Source organism: Diorhabda carinulata, chromosome 8 (genome assembly GCF_026250575.1).
Source record: "Diorhabda carinulata isolate Delta chromosome 8, icDioCari1.1, whole genome shotgun sequence".
In the NCBI taxonomy this organism is placed as follows: Eukaryota; Metazoa; Arthropoda; class Insecta; order Coleoptera; family Chrysomelidae; genus Diorhabda; species Diorhabda carinulata.
The window spans coordinates 13,796,109-13,818,273 of NC_079467.1; the positions used below are offsets into that span (position 1 = coordinate 13,796,109).

Genomic DNA, 22,165 nt, shown 5'->3' on the forward strand with positions numbered 1-22,165 from the left:
CTTCTTTGCGTCGTGTTTAATACACATACATATGATTGTGATTATTACTAAAAAACACAATGTAAGGTGAGGTAATAAGTTATTTTAAATGACGGTGCCACACAACAGCAAATCGGTCTTTTTTGAAACCTTGAAAAAAAATTATAAATAAATAAGTACTATATAGATTAACTTAATCAAAATAACTTAATGAAACTACCTACATGTTATAGCAAATGAATATGAGAAAAGTTTTTTTATAATCAGAGATATTTGTTTGTTCCAGAAAAGCGTTTCAAATATTTGACAAAATCTAGTAATACACACTTTAAATAAGTTAACTTTAATATAAAAACATAGCGAAAATAGAAGTGGTAAATAAACTTAGCAATCTAAACTTTATTAGGAAACTGTTTCAGATATCTAAGCTGCAGCGATTTTCAAATATAATGATAATAATTAAAAAAATATTTGCTAACGTCTGTGCCAAATAAGCTTGTAACTTATTGTAAATGTATATGAAATATGTGCTACGGAATGTTGGTATTTTTAATAAGCTGTTTATATGACATTATTTATAATTTTTGTTATATAAGGAAATTAAAATACGTATTGTAGATACATCTCAGATAATACCTGTTATAGCTTCATTATCATATTAAATAATAGTTTCATTAAAATCTACATGAAGTTAAAAATTTTTACGTCATTTACTACTCACTGGCCCCGACATGATTGTTTAATGGGGTTTAAAGTATTTTAATAGAATTGAAATAAATATTTATGCTTATTCATACCTCCGTTAAGTAACACATTTCTTGAATAAACAACTCAGTTTCTTATGCCGATTAATTGAGATCACATGAGAAGTGAAAAATTGCACTTGTTGCACACTGTGTTACCCATGATTTAACATGTGGCTAGATTTGAAAATTATTACATACCCCGCTTACTCACTTACGCCACCTTACTACAAACTACAAACTGCAATACATCAAGTCATCAAATAGACAATAATTCAACTTGATGAAAAACTTTAACTTTAATTATTGTTGAAAATCATGCTTTATAACAAATTTTCAATATATCTTCGGATTCGTCGAATACATACTTCTTATATTTAGAGAATTATTCTGTATTCATATACGTTGTGCATATTACCTACATAATCTTTTTTGCGGGATAGGAAGCTCGCGAATGGATGTACCTATTTACCATTGGATAGGCTTCCTCTTGGAGCTTTAGTTAGGATGTAGTTCATCTATAGTTTTAGTCACAATGAATTACTTAGACTGCGGCGAATTAATAAATCTTCGAATGCTAATGTAATTATAGTATGGATAAAGCGTTTTGAATAGACTGGTTCAAAATTTAAACTACAAACAAAAGGTCATTGTAAGGATCATAGGATCGAAGACAATATTGAGAGTATTATGAAGTCTTTACGACAAGATTCACGATTGTCTGCTCCCAAGAGATCGTCTGTCTTACAATTATCGCGACAAATTTACGAATTCCATTGATTAAGTCTTAAGTAAGTGGAATGTACTTCGAGGAAACATGTCCAATTTTGAAATAAGAGTTTATAAAAAAAGACGCAAGGAAAGAGGATGTCGATTAATTGGGATCAGATGCTTTAGAACGAAGGGAAGGTCATATTGAAATGGAATAGGAAACTTTCAATATTGAAGATTATTTTTTCAGTTTATAAACGATTGACGATCATTGGAATGATCAATAACAATTTATGATCAAATAATTACGAGCCGAAATAAATGTGAATCGCTGGAAACATTTAAATATTCCATAGATAAGAGAACGATGAATACTATGATACGTCACACTCAGGATTCAGTAGCGTATAATTGTGGCAGGGATAGGGACATACCACTGTTCCAGAAAAGATGCGCTCTCACGGTAAACCGCAGAAATGTTCAATTAATGAATCAGACCATTTTACGTATGGTATATGGTAGATATGTTCCTGTTATCAAATAATTTCACGAGCCCTGTAGGGTAAAAATTAATTGTTAGGCCTATAGTTTATAATATGGTCTAAGAGCTGGTCGCCACTTCGACTAAACTAAGGTACTTTCACAAGGCTAAAACTTATTCTATATGTTATTTAATATTTAATATATTTAATATATTTAAAGAATAACCAACTTTTGACAAGTTTAGCGCGGTTGCAATAATATCCACTGTTTTTTGCATATTGCAAATTTTTTATTTAAAAAAAATGTATCTTCACAAATCTAGCTTTCGATTATATTTTTAATTAGACAATTTTGAGTATAAAAAAATTGCCAGATTGCTGGTACAATCTTCCAAATCAAATTCCTAAAGAAAATATCTTGTAAAGTATTTTGTAAAGTTTGGTATTTATAATAAAACATCATGATATAGGTTATTTCATACATATTTTTCTTCAATTACAAAAGCTTAATTGTTTGATTACAATAAGTTTTTTTCCAATAATTAATCATTCGTCTCCCTCTTCCTAAGAAATGATCTCATCCCTCGAAATTACATCGTCCTCCTCTACATTTTCTTCGCTGTCTCGAAAAGAAATTATTATAAATACTTAATATTATTACACATAAACGGTCATACACTTTATTCAATTAATGTAAAAAATTCCTCACCCAAAGTAGTAATTCATTGGATTTTAACAAAACGTCATATATAGATGATGGTACGATACAATCGATCGTGCCATTTAAAATATATTGGAGAAAATAATACGAAATAATTATTCTACATATGTGAGATCACATCATTTATAAAAATAAAAAATTTAATATAACAAGTATTAAAAAAAATGTATATGTAATATAATATTAAAGAGATAATATTTACATATTTACCTGCAGATTCATATAAGACCGACGAATATTTTGTCATTATTGCAGAAAAATTTTTATAACATCCACTATGATATCCTGCTGTATCGTGTATTTCATCAGGTAAAACAATATCACTATATTTATGTCTCAGAGTTTTTCTTATGTTCAATACTGATAAAATCAAAGATTTAAATTTAATGAATTTATTATTATTGTTCTCCTTACAAAACAGACACATCATTTCTTGCGCTTCCATAACTGTTGAAGGCAAGTAGTCTTTTCTCTTTTGTTACTTATTGAAAATTATTACGCACAACCGATCATAATAATATAGCTGAGATATGAGATGAAAAAAATATACAGTTGAGTCGAAAACACTCAAATATGAAAAGAAATAGATATTGAACAATCAAGTATCTAAAGATAGTGTAAAAATACAATTATTTATGTATTTCGTTAATACATTAGACGAAACTATGTAAGTCATCTTGCTCTGAAATAAGCAGCGTTGCAACAAACAAATCTAACAGATATTTGTCTTAAAATGTTCTACTCCCTTACCTTAGAATGTATTACCTGTATGTCAACATTATATTCAGGTAAAAATTCTTCAGCTGAAGGGTCGACAGGGTCGGTAGACTTTTGTGATGAAAATACTGTACTACCCGTCTTAGCAACTTTCGATCCGTTTGTCCACAAACCCAGATTTGTGGACATACATTTTTTTAAATAAAAAATTTGCAATATGCAAAAAACAGTGGGTATAGTTGCAACCGCGTTAATCCTGCCAGAAGTTGATTTTTTTACTTTGAGTATGTTGAATAACATTTATGAGTAGAAAAATGTTCAGCCTTGTGAAAATACCTTAGTCGAAGTGGCGACCAGCTCTCCGACTAATACATTTTTTCACATACGGTTTCTTGATATGACTGATCGCCACCATTTAAAAATCACAAAAAAATCTAAATTAGGTAAATTGTATGAAATTCACAGTTTCACCATATTGCAAAAATTGTTAGTTGTTATTAGAATTTTTATAAAACTTACTATTGTCGACTAACTTCGTATCAACTGAAAGTATTAAGTAACTGCTTGTTGTATATTGTGCTTAAGGGTAGAAATAACATTTTTTCAAAAATGACTTTTTATGAAGACTTATAAATAAAATTAAATATGTATACTTCATTTACAATTTACTCAATTTTCTTGATTTAACCTACTGCATAAATTCAACAGTAGGTTGTGATAGATTCTAAAAATGTTTATGTATTTTAAATATTTATATGTATATATGTATCAAATTGTTGCAATAAAATGTGATAACTTATCCTTTGATACTTCTTATTACCCACTAAAAACTGTCATCATAGTAGGAGCACTATGTACGATTCGAGGTGTTGTAAGTGGAATGTATTGATTTTTTACAACTCGTCAAATTTTTCTAATTACGATCTTGATTGAACGAATTGATATCTAGTTAACCTAGACCAGTTCCATGCATAAACAAAATATTGCGTTACCATAACAACGAACAATAACTTATTAGAAGTAACAGTGTAAAGTTTGACGTCAAAAAAGTAAACCAGAGTTACGCAATAAATTAAAAGAAAAAAGATGTCCACCGAAATTGTGAAAATCGAAAAATTTGAGTATCGAGTCATTATATAAAATACAAAATTTGATACACAATGTAGGCGTCGATTAAGCACATAATCATTATTTGTAGGAAAACAGCTATAGGCCATCTGCGAGTCCTTCTACAAGAAGAATAATTTTCGCATTTCTTATCTAAGCTATCTACACCTCCGTAGATAGACATATTGTAATTAGCAATCATTTCTGGCTTTCCAGTATCTGGGTCATCTTTTGGAGAATGGTGCATTGAAGAAATTAGCAATACAGCCTGATTTTTCTTAGGAACATGGGAAAGCAAAGTAATGTTTTCTTTGAATCCGTATAATTCACTACCGACTTCTTTCTTTTTGTCTGGCAAAAAAGAGGCAGGAATCATTGGCTTGTTCTTTTTCAAAGTACCCAAAAATGTTAGTCCTCTGCTTTGTAATTCTGTTACAAGTTGTAAACTGCTAAACCAATTATCTGCTGTCATGTTTCTGTTGGTCTTTTCTATGGGCTTTACTAACCTTACCACAGACTGAGTGGGAACCTGCAATTTTTTTTCTTTTGCTGATAATCCATGACAATCCGAACTTTTTTCACAATAAATGTAAGCATTATACAAATAATTATTTCTGGGATCTGTGAGGCACATAATCTTTATGCCAAATTTTGCAAGCTTTTTTGGCAAGTACATTACGAATCCTCATCGGCCTCTAAAACCCGCTAGGCTCTCATCCACGCAAGTAAGTGTACCCAAGGAAAAGTTTTTTTGATAATTATCAATAAACTTCCTAAATAGACCAGAAATAGCTGCAGCTCTATCTTCCTTCGTGTTCTCTGCTCTATCCGTGTCATTATCAAATCTTAATGCGACTAATAAAGTTTCAAACCTTCTTCTGACATTGTACACCTAAATACATCTCTTCTAGTGCCATCAGTGGCAAACAAACCCTCTAAACTCTCTCTTCCTGCCTTAAAAACTTCTGTGTATGTAAGCAACCCCAAAAAAGCTCTCATCTCAGCAACATCTACATCTTTCAATGGTGAATGGTTTTGGGTCTTGTACTTTATCCGAATTTGAGAAAGTTTACGATTTGTCCAATGAACAACTTCATACAGCATATCTGCACTAAACAATAGTTCCCATACTTGCAAGGGCTTGCATTTTCTCTTAATGCTTTTGCTGAACCTCGTACCCGGATGAACTCTTCATTAAGTTGTGACTTCTTCTTCTAGAATTAGCTGAAGGCGGTTGTTTTGACCATCGGATTGCTCCGATTCTGTATCATGCTCACTTTCAGAGACGTAACTTTCATCCTCATCGCTTATGAAATTATTGTCTTCTAGTTAATTCAAGTACCATTCCTCAAATTTTGGATCATCCGGATGCATCGACGATGGCCCCGCCCTCTGTGACATCTTTATAAAAGAAAAACCCTAAAAAAACAAGAAATAAAAAAACAATAACAAAAATTCCAGCACCTATGTTACTCCCCGGTATGTCTCAAAAAATCGCTATTCCACTGACCGCCAGCGCGCTATTAATGTACGCATCAACGTAACCTTGAAAGGCGGGAAATTCAACACCGGCGGTATGAGATACCGTTAGGTAGCGGTTAAATGTTAACTCAACATAAAGGGTTTTTAATTGATTGTATTCAGAGACTCTACTAATGATGCCGTTCATATATTTATATGAGAGAATTGCGGTTCTAACGAGAGAGAATGAGGGATTTTTGTTCTTTAGGATGTCCTTTAACATTCTGGTAGCGAGAACAGGAGTACTAGATTGGCCAAAACTAAGCTGCAAAAATTGCATACATCTAAACGAAAGGACTCATGCTAAAATACATTTTGCAAATGACGCTAAGGGGGATTGATTTCTATCATACATATTCTTTCAACATCGTTACGAGGAAAACCAGTATCAGTTCGAGAGGAAAAATTAAGAACTATACGTCAATTAGAAGACACTGAAGAATCTCGATCGTCAACTCTGTGGAGAACGAAATAGTTGTGTTCATTCGATATATTGCAAAACAAATATAGTGGTACTACTCTAACGTGGTCAAGGGAGAAATAATCAAACAAAAATTGTCTATAAGTTTAAAAAAATTCAATACTTTCAAATTTGTTTTTTAAGTAACTGAACTGTTTCTTTGCTATTAAGAGAGAGTGTCCTAACTTTTTGTTTGGGTTTGCTATAATTGGCATATCTACTTGAAATCTGTTACTAGGTAAAATTTTAGTACTTCAAGAAATATATTCTCAGATAGTTCATCACTGTTCGAACGAACTTTAGAGTCGGGGATCTCTTAGATTTCCCAAAATATTTGTAAACATACTTGTGAGTGCTTCAATACGCCCTCAGATAAGTTTAATGTAAAATTTTAAATTGTAACTGTTGTCTAAGAAGCATACTGCATTTTATTTTTTTTTTCTATTACAGAAACTGCATTTGTGCCTTAGGTCTCACTTAAAAAAATACAAAAAACGGTATAGTGGTAGTTTTATAATGATTATTGGTTTTCTTAGGCACTGTCGCCTCAAAAGACACCTGAAGACGTTAGATAATGGAGCCTGCAGATTTTGTTCCGCAGAGAACGAAACCTCTATCCACATTCTCTAAAAGTGTTAGTACATGATGACATATGATGATTCTTATACATACATGCGTACATGTATTTATGTATATGCTTATTTAGTATTTTTTCGAATATAATAAAAAACTGTCGTTTGTTTCATTTTCTTGTTTCATTTCAGAAGCCCCATTCTCCCCATAATTGAAATTAGAGAATATTTAAGACCAACTTTCGTCCAGTTATTTTTCGAAACAATTCAATGGAGTTGTATCAACCAAAATGATATCATAGTTTTGGTTGATACAATTCCATTGAACTGTTTCGAAAAATAGCTGGACGAAAGATTTGAATTTGAAATATGCCGCCAAAATTAGAAAGGAAACTGTTGTTCAATACGTGTAGTGCTCATGAACCAAGAGATGGCGCTGAAATGAGAACTCGAGTTGGCTATAGGATACGGATCTATGGATACGGACAAGTCTCTTTCAGCTGACCAAAATTTTACGGTCCGAAATAATGGTGCAGAGTGTCCGTACACAGTGTCTAATTTCTCTTTCATTTGTGTACTTTTTAAAAATAAAAGTTTGATGACAGATCGATTCCCTTTTATTTATTTTCAGAAAAATCTCACAAAACTCATTTAAATGATTGTCGAATAAAAACTAAATATCCAGAATACATGAAATTTTAGTGAGAATATCATGAAACATGCGCAAATATATTTCTCAACTTTTCTTGATAAGTGCTGATATCTTCAGGATGATATCAGAAACTTTTCAGAAAATATTGTGGTTCCGTGGTTTTATAAGTTGTGATACAAATAGTTTAGATCAAATTTAAACTTCCTTTACGACGTTATTTTTAAAACTATCTCTTACAGGAAATACATATTCATATGCTGGCTTTCCAGATTCAACAACCCATAGTGATCCGTTATGTGCATATTTTAAAAGTTTAACGCCTTCTACTGCGACGAAATCAGAGCTAAAAAATAGATTTTAATTTACATTGACACAGATTGAAAACATTGGAAATAAAGTACACTACCTAACAAAACGAGTTATTGAAATTATATTATTTTTATTCCTTTACTAACAGCAAGCATGTCACCACAAAAAATATCGAAGATTTTTAGTCTTAGTCTAACAAACTAAACATAAAATTAGTCAGCTACATTATTGATATTGTAACGTTTCTCAGGTAAAAGGTTCGAGGATAAAATTGTATTCGTTAATTTCACATTTAAAACTTCATTACATCACTGACCACACTAATTACAACACAACAAATACTGTAATAACTAACACTGCACTAGGATATTTCTTCTTCACCGCCCGGAATACTTTTATTATTTGCCACGCATCTTGAATTTTCAACTAACTATTCGGAGCGTTATGTAGCGTAAGTCTATGGTATTTATCAAAACCAGTTTCTGTTTAAATGGAACTGTTAGTGTACTGTAACGTTTTTTTCATGCTAAGTTATTTTTATCCATAACAGTACTTAGCAAAAGCTCCGCATCTGCCATTTTAGTTTTAAATTGTCACGGTCGTGCTTGAAATCGATTGTTTTTATTTTCCGACAATATAGCTAACTAGTTTCATTCCTAATTTGTTAGAATCCAAGTGCTATTAACATTGTAACGAGGTTAGATAGGTTATACTGTTTATTAGGCTATTCTTTTTCCCCCTGTAACTTTTGAATCTATTCCGGCTACTTTCGAAAGAAAATCGAGAAAATTTAATTATATGTATAAAGAACAAGAAAGTTGATGATTTTAGAAGAAAAAAATCTGAATTTAGGTGTACACTTTAACAAACCTCGATTTAAGTTAATAAATAAAATGAAATATATTATCAATATCTTCACCGATGTATCACAAGTGTTTTTTACTGAATGATAGGCTTAGGGTCGATAAGACTATTTTGATATTTGATAGAATACCTTTGTCTGTTAGCAGGTCCACTTTTTTCGTTTGCCATTTTTTGCGCTTCCATATAATCCGGATGTAAAGCACATTGTTCCACTCTGAATAAGGATGTATGTGTACCTCCTGGGCAAATAGCTAGAACTCTTACTTTGGTTCTTTGGAAATGGAATTCATCGCCCCAAGAGAGCGTCATACCTACTATAGCAAATTTAGTGGCACCGTAAATGGGCATCCAAGGACCAGGCCTAATACCAGCTATTGAAGATGTATTCAGGATAACAGCTTCATCTCCTTGTTTATATTTCTTGAGATACAACTCCAGGCCTAGAATAATTCCGTTAATGGTTCCTCTCTGTAAATAATAAATTTAAATCCTTAAACTAATAGAGTATACTGGGAGGTAGTAAATCCTTGCACTTCACTTAGTTAATGTAAAACATTGTAATTAGATCTATACGAGAACGAATATGTCTATATCCAGAAGTATAAAACATTGGCGATGCTCTGGATAGGATATTAAATACACAATATAATTATCAATTTAAATTCACTTTTTTTTAATTTTAACTATAAAACCAGTATTAGCTATCTAAGAAGAACTGCTTATTGTATGCCAAAACGAACATTAAATAACAGTTCAAATTTCAGTTTCACTAGAGGTGATCAAAAAGTAGGATGAATAATTTGTTTAAAAGCAAAATTACAGAGTTGCATTGAATTTTAATTGAACCTATAATATTTCCAGCAATCCACATATACCAACAATGCTCATTATGATCAAGATATTATTAAGAATCTGATCGGTTATGTTAGGTTAGGATGATTGGAATAACCTTAATGTAATTCTTTTAGATTTTGGAAAAACTAATTCCATAAAAAATGAAGTTTCATTCATTCTCAACCTAACCTTGTCTATCCGATGAAGATTCATTCATAACGACCTTATCTAATCTAAATGTTCAATATCATTCATAATATAGCTTATAAAAAATCAATGTCCTTTATAATTCAACTTATAAAAATTCAATTTCATTCATAATTTAACCTATAAAAATTCGACGTCATTCATAATTACTTATCAGAACTTTGAATTGGATGCATGTTTTTCAATTCCCAAAACAAATGTAACCTATAAAATTAAACTAACTCAATATTTATAATTACTGTCATTTCGAATGTTGATTTTGAATCATGTATATTCAATTTCATCAATATTAGTAATTTTCACTATTTTCATATTTATATACAATGTTCATATTTTTACATTATACTTTGACCATATTTTTAATCACTGATCAAAATTTATGTTAAAAAGATTATACTTTGCTTTTATCGCCACAATTCCACAAGTAGCACATTTACCACCTAGTTAGTACAAAAAACTTGAACATTCGTTTTAGTGATAATACAATAGATCTCCCGAAATATTCATTAAAGTTTGATTATTACGTAAAAGGAATAATTCAAAACAACAAAAATTAATGAGAAGACCTAGCCGTGACGATTTTAGGTGCTGTTTACTGGTTCTTAATACTGTTTCCTAACTATGAGTTGATAATGAGGTTGATTAAACTGTTAGTTCACTGATTTATGTTTAAGTTCACTGATTTATGTTTAATATCCACTAATTTGCACTAAGAACCTAAAGGAACTAAGGAATGTTAAAACGCACATAAAAGCCATTAAAGTAATTGATAAATTGGTAAGCGAATGATGTGTACTGTTTGAAAGGTGAAAGCAACGGGGCGTCGTATTTTTTTTGTCTAAACTTTTTGAATTACTTTAAAAAGACGGTTAATATATCCAAAGGGGTCGATCATGCTTATCCTAGAGAAAGACGTATTAATTGTTTCCCAACCAATAGGTTTGATTGTAGGATTGTAATCCGAAAAGAAAAGATGAAATGAATCGACAATCAGACCTACAAATGTTGTTTGGCCCATTGGTTTTTCAAAACTTTGTTTAATAATATTTATTTTAGAATACAAATAGAAGTTACTGAAATTCACCAATCTATAAAAGTTTATAAATATAAATTTATATATTTTCTCGAATAAATGTATTATCTTCAGATTGGAAATTTTTCGCCCTTTATATCCTTCTTCCAGAAAAAAATATAGAGCAGCTCTCGGGGTTCAATTTCCCATAAGAATTTTCTAAAGAAAGGTCACATGACATATCATTTTGATTGATGGGAAAGAAACCTAAGCACTTATCAAAATGATGTCTCAATTCCCATTTGAAATTCTAATGTGAGTGTTCAAATTAACACCCCGTATTTAATTATGTGCAAAATTCCGAGAGAAATTAGTATTTTCTTCACATTAACTATGTTTGTCAAGCTCTGATGTGAGAATGCGTTCTTATAAATAGATTAGGTCTATTGCAGCCAATTTTCACATGTTCATAACAACTTCTTCTTTGCATCGAATTATATATTGTTACAAACTTGCCCACTGAGTCTGCGATGCCGATCCTGTTCTAATATGTTACCTAAGCTAAAATGTGGCGGATTTATTTTTGTGGCCTGTATCCTTTATCTTATATCGTGACCGTTGTTAAAGACAATTTGTACTAAGACCTTTTTGTTTGATTATGGCAAACCAGAGATTTCGATAATTGAGGGGTTCTAGAAATAATTTTGATATATAAAACGGAATTCTAGCAGCCGTAGTTAATCAACAATTTGATGTCGATGTGACAACAACAACATCGAGACAATGATAAGTGAAATAAAAAGTGTATTCAAATAAATTAGATGGTAAGTGTGTATATAAACATTAGTGAATATTTGAGCGTGTAGTGTTAGGAATAATAAGTGTATAAATAAAACACATAGGTAAGACACATCGTGAGTATAAATTTATCCCACCGTTTTGTGATTAAAAACATTAAAATATTTTTATGACGTATAATAGATAAATTGGTTTTCTTACTATATTCACATCCACTTCTTTTTCCCACTGTAAATCATTATATATACCAGCGTTGTTAATCAGTATATCGACATTCTTGAAAACTTCAACAGTTCTTATGAACGCTGCTGAAAAAGATGTTAAGTATAATTATCTTATAATTTTGGGAACTTAGTTCAATATTCTGAAGGATTTTAGATGAAAATTCCAATGTGAAAACTCAAACTCAACACATCAAAAACTGATTTGTTTAAGTACTTCTAAATATTTTTTCAACTATTCAGGAGAAAATATTAAATAACGAGAAAGGCGCTGAAAACTTTTCTATTCTGAATTTGAGCATCTTTTTTTTTAATCGATATAAAACTCTCCTCTACGCTCCAATGCTCCGTGCGAGTCTTCCATTATTTGGAACAGTCTTCTTCTGCCACCTCCTTCATAAAATACGCTACTTTCTCTTCCACAATTTCAACGGACGGATTTCCTCAGAAAACAGATAGAAATCTAATCGCGCAAGATCCGACAAGTAAGTCGGATGGTTTAACATTCAGGTGCTGAACGTTGATAGGAATCGGGCCGTTTTTTCCTTATTCTTTCACGAAGTTTAGCAAGAAGGTAGTAATGTTGAATAATAGTATATATATATTGTTATGGTATTATAGTGTGTAATGTTTATTTTTATAAATTTTATTTTAAATAAAATCAGATTTTAATTTGGGCGCCATTAGTAACTATTTGAATTTCTTTATTTTATTATGTTATTATTATTTTTTTTATTCTCAGGGTATTATATTGTGAGGTCAAATTAAAAAATTTTATTGCGATAAATTGTTATGGTTATAAGGTCAGATTATAATAGTTTTAAGACCGGGTCTGTTCTTTATAATGAATAAAATATTCAAAATATACAATTTCTTAACTAGCTATTACAATTATTTTATTTTACAAACATTCATTCATTCATTCATACTCATAATTACACTCATAAAACTAAATTATATGGAAATGTGAACTCAAATATTATATACTAAAAGAAATACTTAAACTTAATAGAACAGTACCTTAAGTGTTTGTTATGTTGTATTTTTAATTTTTTTTTTTTTTAAATTGGAAATTGTTACGGCCTTGCAGAATAAACAGATACTCCGCTGTAGTTCCATTCCTGTTCTTTTCCTTTTCTCAACTTCTTTATCTTGGAAATTGTCCCTTTGTGAGTATTCTCACTCATTTCACTTTATTTAATTGTTTTCACTAATTTCTTATTACTACACTTATACAATTATTAATTATCAATCCTTTGAATATTTTATGCCTTTTTATCAAGATTTTAATTTTTTTTTAAATTTCAATTAAAATTATTTTACTCTTTTTTCTCTTGCCAAAAAAAAAATTTTTTTTCTCGTTGTTGATTCTCTTCTTCCTTGTTTTTCTTTTTTTTTTAAACAAACTTTTTTTTCTTTTAACCAATGATATTTATTTTAAAAGTTAGTTACTAAATTGTCATTTCTAAATTTTTAAATTATTGTGACTTTATTCAAATAATATTATGCTATAATTTCTTTGTTGTATTTATTTCATTCCTATGTTATTAATTTTATCATTGCAGTTGTCAAAATTTTTATATTTTATCATTTATAACCTTAAAATTTATGTTGGTATGTCACACAAATTTTTGAAGTTGGTGCTCCTGTTTTTATCTGTCAATTTATGGATTAAATTCTTTGATTATACAGGATTTGTCAAAATTAAATAATAATTTAGAATATAGTGTTGGCCAAAACTTAATATAAAGAATGTTATTTATTTTATTGTGATAAACTGCTCTAAGTAACCGAATAACAGAACTGAACTTATTGCTTTATTTATATCTTATTATTATTTAATAATTTATTTTGGATATATTCATACCATAACAATATATATATATATATATATATATATATATATATATATATATATATATATATATATATATATATATATAGAAATATTCTTTGAGACACTTTTAACTTTTTTTAAAAAGTATTTTTATTTACAATAAACAACTTATAATTTCTACAGAAAATAACTTTACAGACAAATCAATATTTTAACAATGAACAGTAACAAAACAATGAATGAACTCGAATTTAATGCAATGAACTTATATTTATTTGATACGTATTTTGGAATCCGTTGACTATGTGAATATTGTTTATTGCACTTTGGAATCCGCTGGTCGTGTGGCAGTGTCGGGGACCTTTCACATTTCTCCTCCCTCCTTTGGTGTTGACTTCGTCCTCGAAGTCTCTGAGAACAAATCTTGGAGAATGTGGGTGTAGTTTGGGACCATATAAGAATCTGGAAATTCTTTGTCGTTTCTTTACAGAGACTGTTATTAAAATGGCTAAAATAATCAGAATTGTAATTAAGGAAACAATACTGAGTCCTGCGGAAAATTGCGGCAGGAGTGGAATTGGTTCAATGGGTTGAACTTGTCCATGCGTCTCTGGAATTTGGAGTTTTTCTAGCATAATTTCGTGCTTCGGATGCAGCTTGATTGGGACTACTTGCGGCACTGTAATTTCTTGCACAGTTTTCTTATTGTATCGTATTCCTTCTATAGTAATTGGCTCGTTTGTCATTAAGATGCTACTTCTCCTAATTTCTTGGTTTTGAATTATGGTTGGATGAACTATTCCTAATAGAATAATAGAATAGAATTACTTTGCTGGTTTCTTGTGAAAAGTTCTCTGTTGTGATTGACTTGGTGCAATTCTCTATATTCGGGATTTTGCATCGCGATCTTATAGGTTTCGTACAAATGATGTGTTCCGCTAAGCTGGTGCAGATTTCTTACCATTTATTATTTGCGTAGTAATGTGCGGGTGGCAGGATCATAATGTGATCATTATTGGTAATTGGGTAGATTCTAGATGTAGGGTAAGAATGAGGATAAAGGATGGGTATTTTCAGTATTATAAGCATGGTCTTGGTGGTAATGCAAACTAATGATTTAGAAGCTTCAATTAATTGATAGGGATGTTCGTCACTGATTAAAAGGGCATTCCGAGAATATGTTTCTAATAATTCTTGTTTCAAAGTTTCCAGTTCATCTAAAGTAAAGAGTTCAATATTCGAAAGGTCTTGTTGGGATAAAGTTATAGTTCGAATCAGTTTCAAAAGGAATTCGTTTATAGTTTGAAGGTTTAGTATTTCATTATGAAGTGCAACGTATCCATTTAAATCGGATGATAACTTGTTTACTGCAGCCACAATTATTTTACTATTATTATTTATCAAATTTAGATTATTAAATCTCGTATCAATAGAGTGTCCAAAAGATATTTCTTTATTAAGATTGTTAATGATTTCATTTTCTTTAACCTCTACAGCAGTAATTCGTGATTTCAATAATTCCAAGTCATAATCATAAGGGTTTCCAGATATATGTTCAATAGTTGTTCCGAGGAAGTTGACATTTCTATATATATATATATATATATATATATATATATATATATGCCCATAGCATCCCTTCCACTCTTCCCTATTTTTTACTTTCGTTTCCCAATGCTAAATTCTTCTTTCTCTCTAAGGATTTCTATCATTTCTGCATACCATCTTTTTTTTTATTTTTGTTGTTCCTCCTTGTTTTTTTCTCCTTCAATGTCGAATTGACCCCTGAGAAATAGAAAAAAGAAATACGGTGGATGTTCGAATACTATGATGTCATATTTTGTGAGAAATAGTTTCACACATTGTTGATATATCTGTGTTGTCTATCTAGGATCTCTAGGATCTAGGAACTCATCCTCCAAAAATTGCGTCATTAAAAGACAATCAACACTGATTAATTCAATGTTAGTTTTTTTACGCTGAAGGTCACATCATCCAGAATAACAAGTGTTCCCTTTCAGCGCAGCCTCGATCACGAAACAGAGAAAAAAGTAACTATCATGGATCATTATTTATTTGAAAATGAAGAGTTGTGACAACTAACGAAGGTTTATTTAAATTCATGTTTGAACAGCTCTGAGTAGATTTCTACAGTTAATGTGTGATTATGAAATTTGTTAAAAAAGAGTTTATTGGTGATTACTGCATTACGCTTGACTTAGTGCATGTTGAAAAATATCTCCTCCTTGGAAATATGAATCTAATACATTTGATTATTCTTATTCTAATTGATTATTGCTAGAAAATGTGAAAACATATACTCATATGCATCTTACCTTCAAAATCGCTTTTACTTGACACATCCGTCTTAATAAATATAGCCTTTCCGTGTCCAAATTCGTTTTCAATTTCAGCCAATGCAACTTCCGCTGCTTTATCGTCTATATCTGATATTGTCACGGCCTTAAAAATAAATACGTTTTCAAACTAATATCACAGTGTTATCCATACAGAAATAAGTTTTATCTTCATAACAACTTAAGTATCAGTAAACATTTTAAATCACTAAGTTTCGATTTTCAAATAATTCAAAAACACGGTTTTACTTTTTCTAAGAAGCAAAACTAACTTTTTCGTCGATTCTTCAACTCTAATGGCTTGCTATTTCATCATGTTGGCATGATGACACTAGCTCTGTTACTTGGCCCGAATAATCAAATGCACCAACAGATGGTCCCTGATGCCAGCCTCACTTACAATTAATCAGGTATGTCGATCCGTAGACACAGTGTGAAATATATATACCGATTATTTACAACCGCCTCTACACCAATTATCACAATTACACTGTCTGTGTTTCGATAACCAAATAATCGTCTTCAGAGACCGAAGGTAAACTAAAGCTTACTAAGTTGATCTAGCTTTATATACTAAATTTTCCTCCAGTGGGAAAAGCTTAAGCATAGTCATACGAAAATTTAAGAAAAAATGAAGTAGGTTCTCTGATTGAACCGGATTGTTGCAAATTCGGAGATTCTCGACGTTTCTACTTCCACATTGAAGTCATTATTAAGAGGCAGGTTAATGTGGTTTTTTTATCGATGTAAAACCTGATCCAAATCCATGTTATCAATATGCTTGCTCTATGTAACATATTATCTTTTCGAATGATTCTAAGGCCTGAATCTGTCTACTCCTTGCAATTGTACCAAAAAGAAAAGCTTCAACAATAAAAATAATAATTAAAATAAAACAAAATTTGCTTACCATCGAGAACCTAGTGAAAACTAACGCTTTTATTACTGGCTTTGAAGCAAATAATGCATGGAAAATGCATTATTTGCTTCACACATTATTGTGTGTTCGGGGGGAGGGGTGAGTCTAATGATGATGAATATAATCATGTTCATGATGTTCAAGTTGATCTAGCTATCGTTTATTGTGTTTAAGCTATTTGGACGTTTTGCTACCACGATAGCTTTTCGAAATATTCTGAAGTTGAAGGAGTGAAATGAAGTGAAGATTTTGGTTTATAAAATCGAGTATGTACCCAGTATAGGCACTATGTTGGGTTTTTGTCAGTTTATTTTAATGCCATTAGTGAGAGTGTTAGTGTCCACGGTCCTTTTTTATTTTAATTATTGTTTTATGAAACTGTCCTTTTTTCGGTAGAATATCAGGGAGTGGACAGATTGAGCCTTTGGAATCAGGAAAGAGATTATTTGTTTCGTGTTAGGTTGTCTAACAATAATTTTAATAATACATTTAAGCTTAGTAGATTATCATTTATTAATAAACTTATCTATCCAAAAGCTCTTTATTTCATTGATATTACATCTTCTAAATATTTAGTAGAAGTAGAACAAAATTAAGTGATAAACGTAAGTTGTATTAAAAACTAATATATAAACATTTTGCACTTTTAGACGTGATCTCCATTATCATTTGTTAAGATGTGGCATTAGCTTTTAAATCTACCTGGCCATTAAATCAGTCTTATGAAGGTAATTGGAAGAGTGTGCGATGACAACGATATCTGATGTTTTCATCAAATTATGCTTGACAATATCACGACACATAGACCAACCAGATACAACATATGTAAGATCCGTATAAAAGTCTTGAAAAAATAATTCAAAAATTGTTATGCCTTACAAAACACTGTGATCGTATTTTTTAGGATAAAAAAATGTTGCGAACCATCCTGGATTTCCGGGACAGTTCGCTTGTCCCGTGTCCCGCCTTATCTGCCCCGGGGACAGGGATTGTCCTGGGTTTGAGAGTTCAGCAGTAAAATGTAACAGGATAATTGATTCTTTGCTACTAAACCGAAATCACTTCAAACAATCTGCCCTCAGGAGTTCGTGGATGAAGCCGAAATACAATGGCCAGAGCTTGTCACACATGGACCAACTAGCTTGTTTCGGATTATCTCTCTTTGGGAGATGATTCCACAAATGTGTCAAAGAACTGCTGGGCTTAGAAGATCAACAAGAAACATTTAATCAGTCGAAACCACTATATGGAAAAACCAAATAGACTTCTTCAGAAAACTAAAATCAGCGCAACTGAACTCTTTGAAATGTTTTAAAAAAAAAGTAATTCAGTGACAATAACCCTTTAATGAAAATATCTTGTCTATCCATGATAGAGAGTATCTCTTTTAAAGGCCTTCTAGAAGCTCCAATTGTACTGGACATTGAGAAAATAATTTCGGTGAATAATCTTTTCTATAATCATATATAACTTAAGAGAGAAGTTCAAAATTTATTTAATGTTATTCATATAGAATATAGATGAACAACAGGATTGGGCTCAAACTGTTTCTTGAAGAACAATCATCTTTGCCACAAGTTTTTTGGATGTACTGGGTTCGGCTGGGAGCCATGACGATACAAGGGGTTTAACTTATTATAGGTATAATGTTATGTAAAACTATGTCAGTGTCAATTGATCAATGTATTGAGAATTGTATTTTTTCGATTTACCTTAATTCCATTGCGCAGCAGTTCCTTTGCATAACTTAATCCTAAACCTGAGGCGCCACCAGTAATTAGGGCAACTTTATCACAAACATCAAACATTTCTTTATTCTACTTATTTTGTTGTACTTATAATATATAAATTGTATAAACATTATGTAATATAAAGATGATGCATATACAATTAGATAATTGATTAGATAATGTTTCATTATAATCTTTTCTACTTAAAGAGTGTGATAAAAGGTATTATTTATTTTATCCAGCATTTGGAGTTACTACAAAAGATTCCAACTTCAATATGTTTTTTGTTTTGTTTTTGCTTTACATACAAAGTAGTTTAGAATAATATATTATATAGCACGGTTAGCTGAGTAAATCGGAAACTACTTTTAATATTTTTCTTCAGGAGTTGACTCCCAAGCTGTCACGAAATACTTCATGCTTTCTGATAAAGACATTTGTACTACTAACAACACAAAATCTACAGTATTACCCTCATTGGATAATAAACTGAAACATCTTTGCATCAACAAATGGACACTAACTTCATGTTGAGTGGTATTCATAAATAGTTTTCAACTAATTTTAAAACATGTCTGGCTTGACAGTATATGTTTAATGACTTGCTCATCTAATCTTAATACGATAATTTTTTGTGTTTTTACTGTCTCATGACACTTAAAATGTCCAAACTGTCCAGTTATCTCCCGTAAATTTTGAAACGCTTACTGCTATTTTCTCCTTGCTGCTCAACTTTCACCGATTTTTTACTTTCCGTGAATTTTTCAAAAAAAATAAGGCGTTAATTGGGCTCATAAACTGTTAACAATATGTTTTAGGTATAAATTTACAGCAGTCCTTTCTTATAACATATATTAATTTAAAGATCAGCGTAGAAAAATCTACATGAAATAATTGTCGTCTTTCTTACAATAACTATACACCCCACAAAAATTATCGTATCACTGGTATTTTAGGATATTTTTAATACTTAATTTTGATATTTTATATGTATCAATTTAATAGATATTTTCGGACAATCTATATATGTATCTACTTAATAGATATTTCTAGTTTCTTATCATGGGCAAAAAATATCACAATTTCTTACAAATTTTTTAGGAAGCAAAAATGCTTGAGTAAATCATTTCTGTCTTGGAGAATGCATGGAGATCGAAAACTTTCTAAGCAAATTGTGTTATTGTATAGTGAAAATTTGACTTTATTTTGTTAATAATGGATGTGTCATATCATTTAACAAGACATGTGACGAATGAAATAGCCGCTAGTAATTGGAGTTCAACAAAACACCATATCCAGAGTTGTTATTAGCTACCAAGAAACAGGGCAGCTAACCAGAAGACCTCGACAAGGCTGCAGAAGAGTAACTTCGGTAGTAGATTATCGTTATTTGAAGTTAACGGCGTGAAGAATTAGGAATACCACAGCTTGAAGGCTGCAAACAGATCTGTTGGCTGCTCGTAATATCCGAATAAACCTACAAACAGTTCGAAATAGGCTGAGAGAAGCAAGTATACGAGCCAGAGGTCCACGTCTTACTAGAGAACATCGAGTAGCAAGATTGGAATTTGCTCGAGAACACGCAAATTGGAATATTCAAGATTGGTCCAATATTTTATTCACGGATGAATCAAGATTTTGTGTGTATTCATCAAATTGGCGTGTACCAGTATATAGGCGACGTGGTGAACGGCACGATCAGGTTAATTTTTGTCATACTGAAAGCTTTGGTGGTGGCTCTATCATGGTTTGGAGAGAAATTTCTTTCGAGGGTCGCACGGAGTTAGTACCAGTGAATGATAGAAGACTAAATGTTGACAGTTACATAACCAAACTCCTAGAACCCCATTTAGTGCCCTATATGCCTCATATCGGTGACAACTCTGTGCTAATGCACGATAATGCTCATCCACACGCTGTTAGAGTGGTTCGGCAATGTTTAGAAGAGGTCGAGATACCCACCCTGAATTGGCCTGTACTTAGCCCGTACCTTAACCCAATAGAACATGTCTGGGACCATCTAGGATGGCAAATTCAGCAAAATCCGGCACCAATACGAATACTAGATGATCTTCAAAATGTTCTTTTTAACTTCTGGGAAAACGTCCCGCAAGAATAAGTCCAGAACCTGTTTAGAAGCCTTCCAAGACGAATGGAATCTGTAATTAGAGCGAGGAGCAGCAACACACGCTATTAGAAATTCATTGGCTGGTTTTAGTTTGAGCATCGTTCATTTTTTTGTATAGATGTTTTGTACAATTTTTTCTATGATTTGATAAATCAAACTTTTTGTCCTCTGTAGATTGAACTGATATAAAATAAATGTTGCAAAAGGCATATCTATTGGTGTTTTAATTCGTAATAATAATAAAATTGGAAAAACAGGCAACACATTTAAAATATTTAAAAAATAATGAGTGATGCGATAATTTTTGTGGGGTGTATATTTTGTTTTATAAGAAATGAAACTAAACATATGTTACTAAATTTGTGGCTAATAGTACTCCGCTACTCGTGGAACCCCTCAGAAGGGAGTTATTTCTTCAATTCTTTGGAGTTTGGAAGTAAATGAGCTACTTCACAGGCTCAAGGATATTGGCTTCTAATGTATCGCTATGATGAAGACATAATGTTATATATTAATTCAACCAAGACAATATTACTTCCATTTAAAAGAGAACCACCGGATATCTCTAAATGGAGATATCATAGAGTAGAAATATGCAGTCAAATATCGGGAGATTGCAAGCTTCTCTAGAAGCAATAAGTTGAAATCTAAGTCAGTACAGCAATAATGCGCCGAAGTTTGGCTTGTTTGTAAAGAAACGCAAAAGACTTCCATTGACCTGAACCCCTCTTGTTTTCCTTAAGCGGCAAAAGGATCATTCAGAATACTGGAAGATCTGTAATGTCTTCTCACTACAGGACACTGTCACCTCAGAAAATAGATAAAGGACTGACACTGATAAGTGGAGGCGTAGAGAAAAAAGTCTATGCCACTTAGTTACCGAATCTCTTGCCATCACGGAAAATGTTGTTTGGCAGTTAATTAAAAGGTTCTATATTTCACCCTTAAAGGGTTGTATCTTCCTTATTATTTAATTTTAGAAAGTGTCCCTACATAAGTAATCTTATTTTTAGACATATTATCAGTTCTACAAACTAATGTTCATAATTTTAGACCACCTTGTAAACCAATGTGAAAATAACACATACAAGAAACGTCTACACTGGTATCTCAATTAATGGGAACACTGATATGTACTCACTAAATGTATCCTTATCCATTTCCTAGAGGAATAAATCTCCAACTTTCCTCTGATAATCGTTGTCATCCATTCTTTTGTTGACATTGGGATTTTTTACATACCATGCATTTTAAGTTATAAGTGAAATTGAATGAAAGAATGAG

General features: G+C 31.4%; 1 protein-coding gene across 2 annotated transcripts; it reads right to left on the reverse strand.

The window, feature by feature from the left end:
* Window positions 1–7,607: 7,607 nt before the first annotated feature.
* Window positions 7,608–18,865, reverse strand: LOC130896991 (15-hydroxyprostaglandin dehydrogenase [NAD(+)]-like). 2 transcript variants are annotated; one of them, XM_057805444.1, is made up of 5 exons: window positions 18,736–18,865; window positions 16,084–16,210; window positions 11,891–11,994; window positions 8,969–9,306; window positions 7,608–8,008 (listed from the first exon to the last, which is right to left on the reverse strand). In XM_057805444.1, exons 1-5 carry the CDS (start codon window positions 18,829–18,831, stop codon window positions 7,861–7,863), a joined length of 813 nt encoding a protein of 270 aa, XP_057661427.1. In that variant the 5' UTR covers window positions 18,832–18,865; the 3' UTR covers window positions 7,608–7,860. The 2 variants fall into 2 exon arrangements, with proteins under 2 accessions (XP_057661427.1, XP_057661426.1); XM_057805443.1 differs by having other exon boundaries at window positions 11,891–11,997.
* Window positions 18,866–22,165: the final 3,300 nt, after the last annotated feature.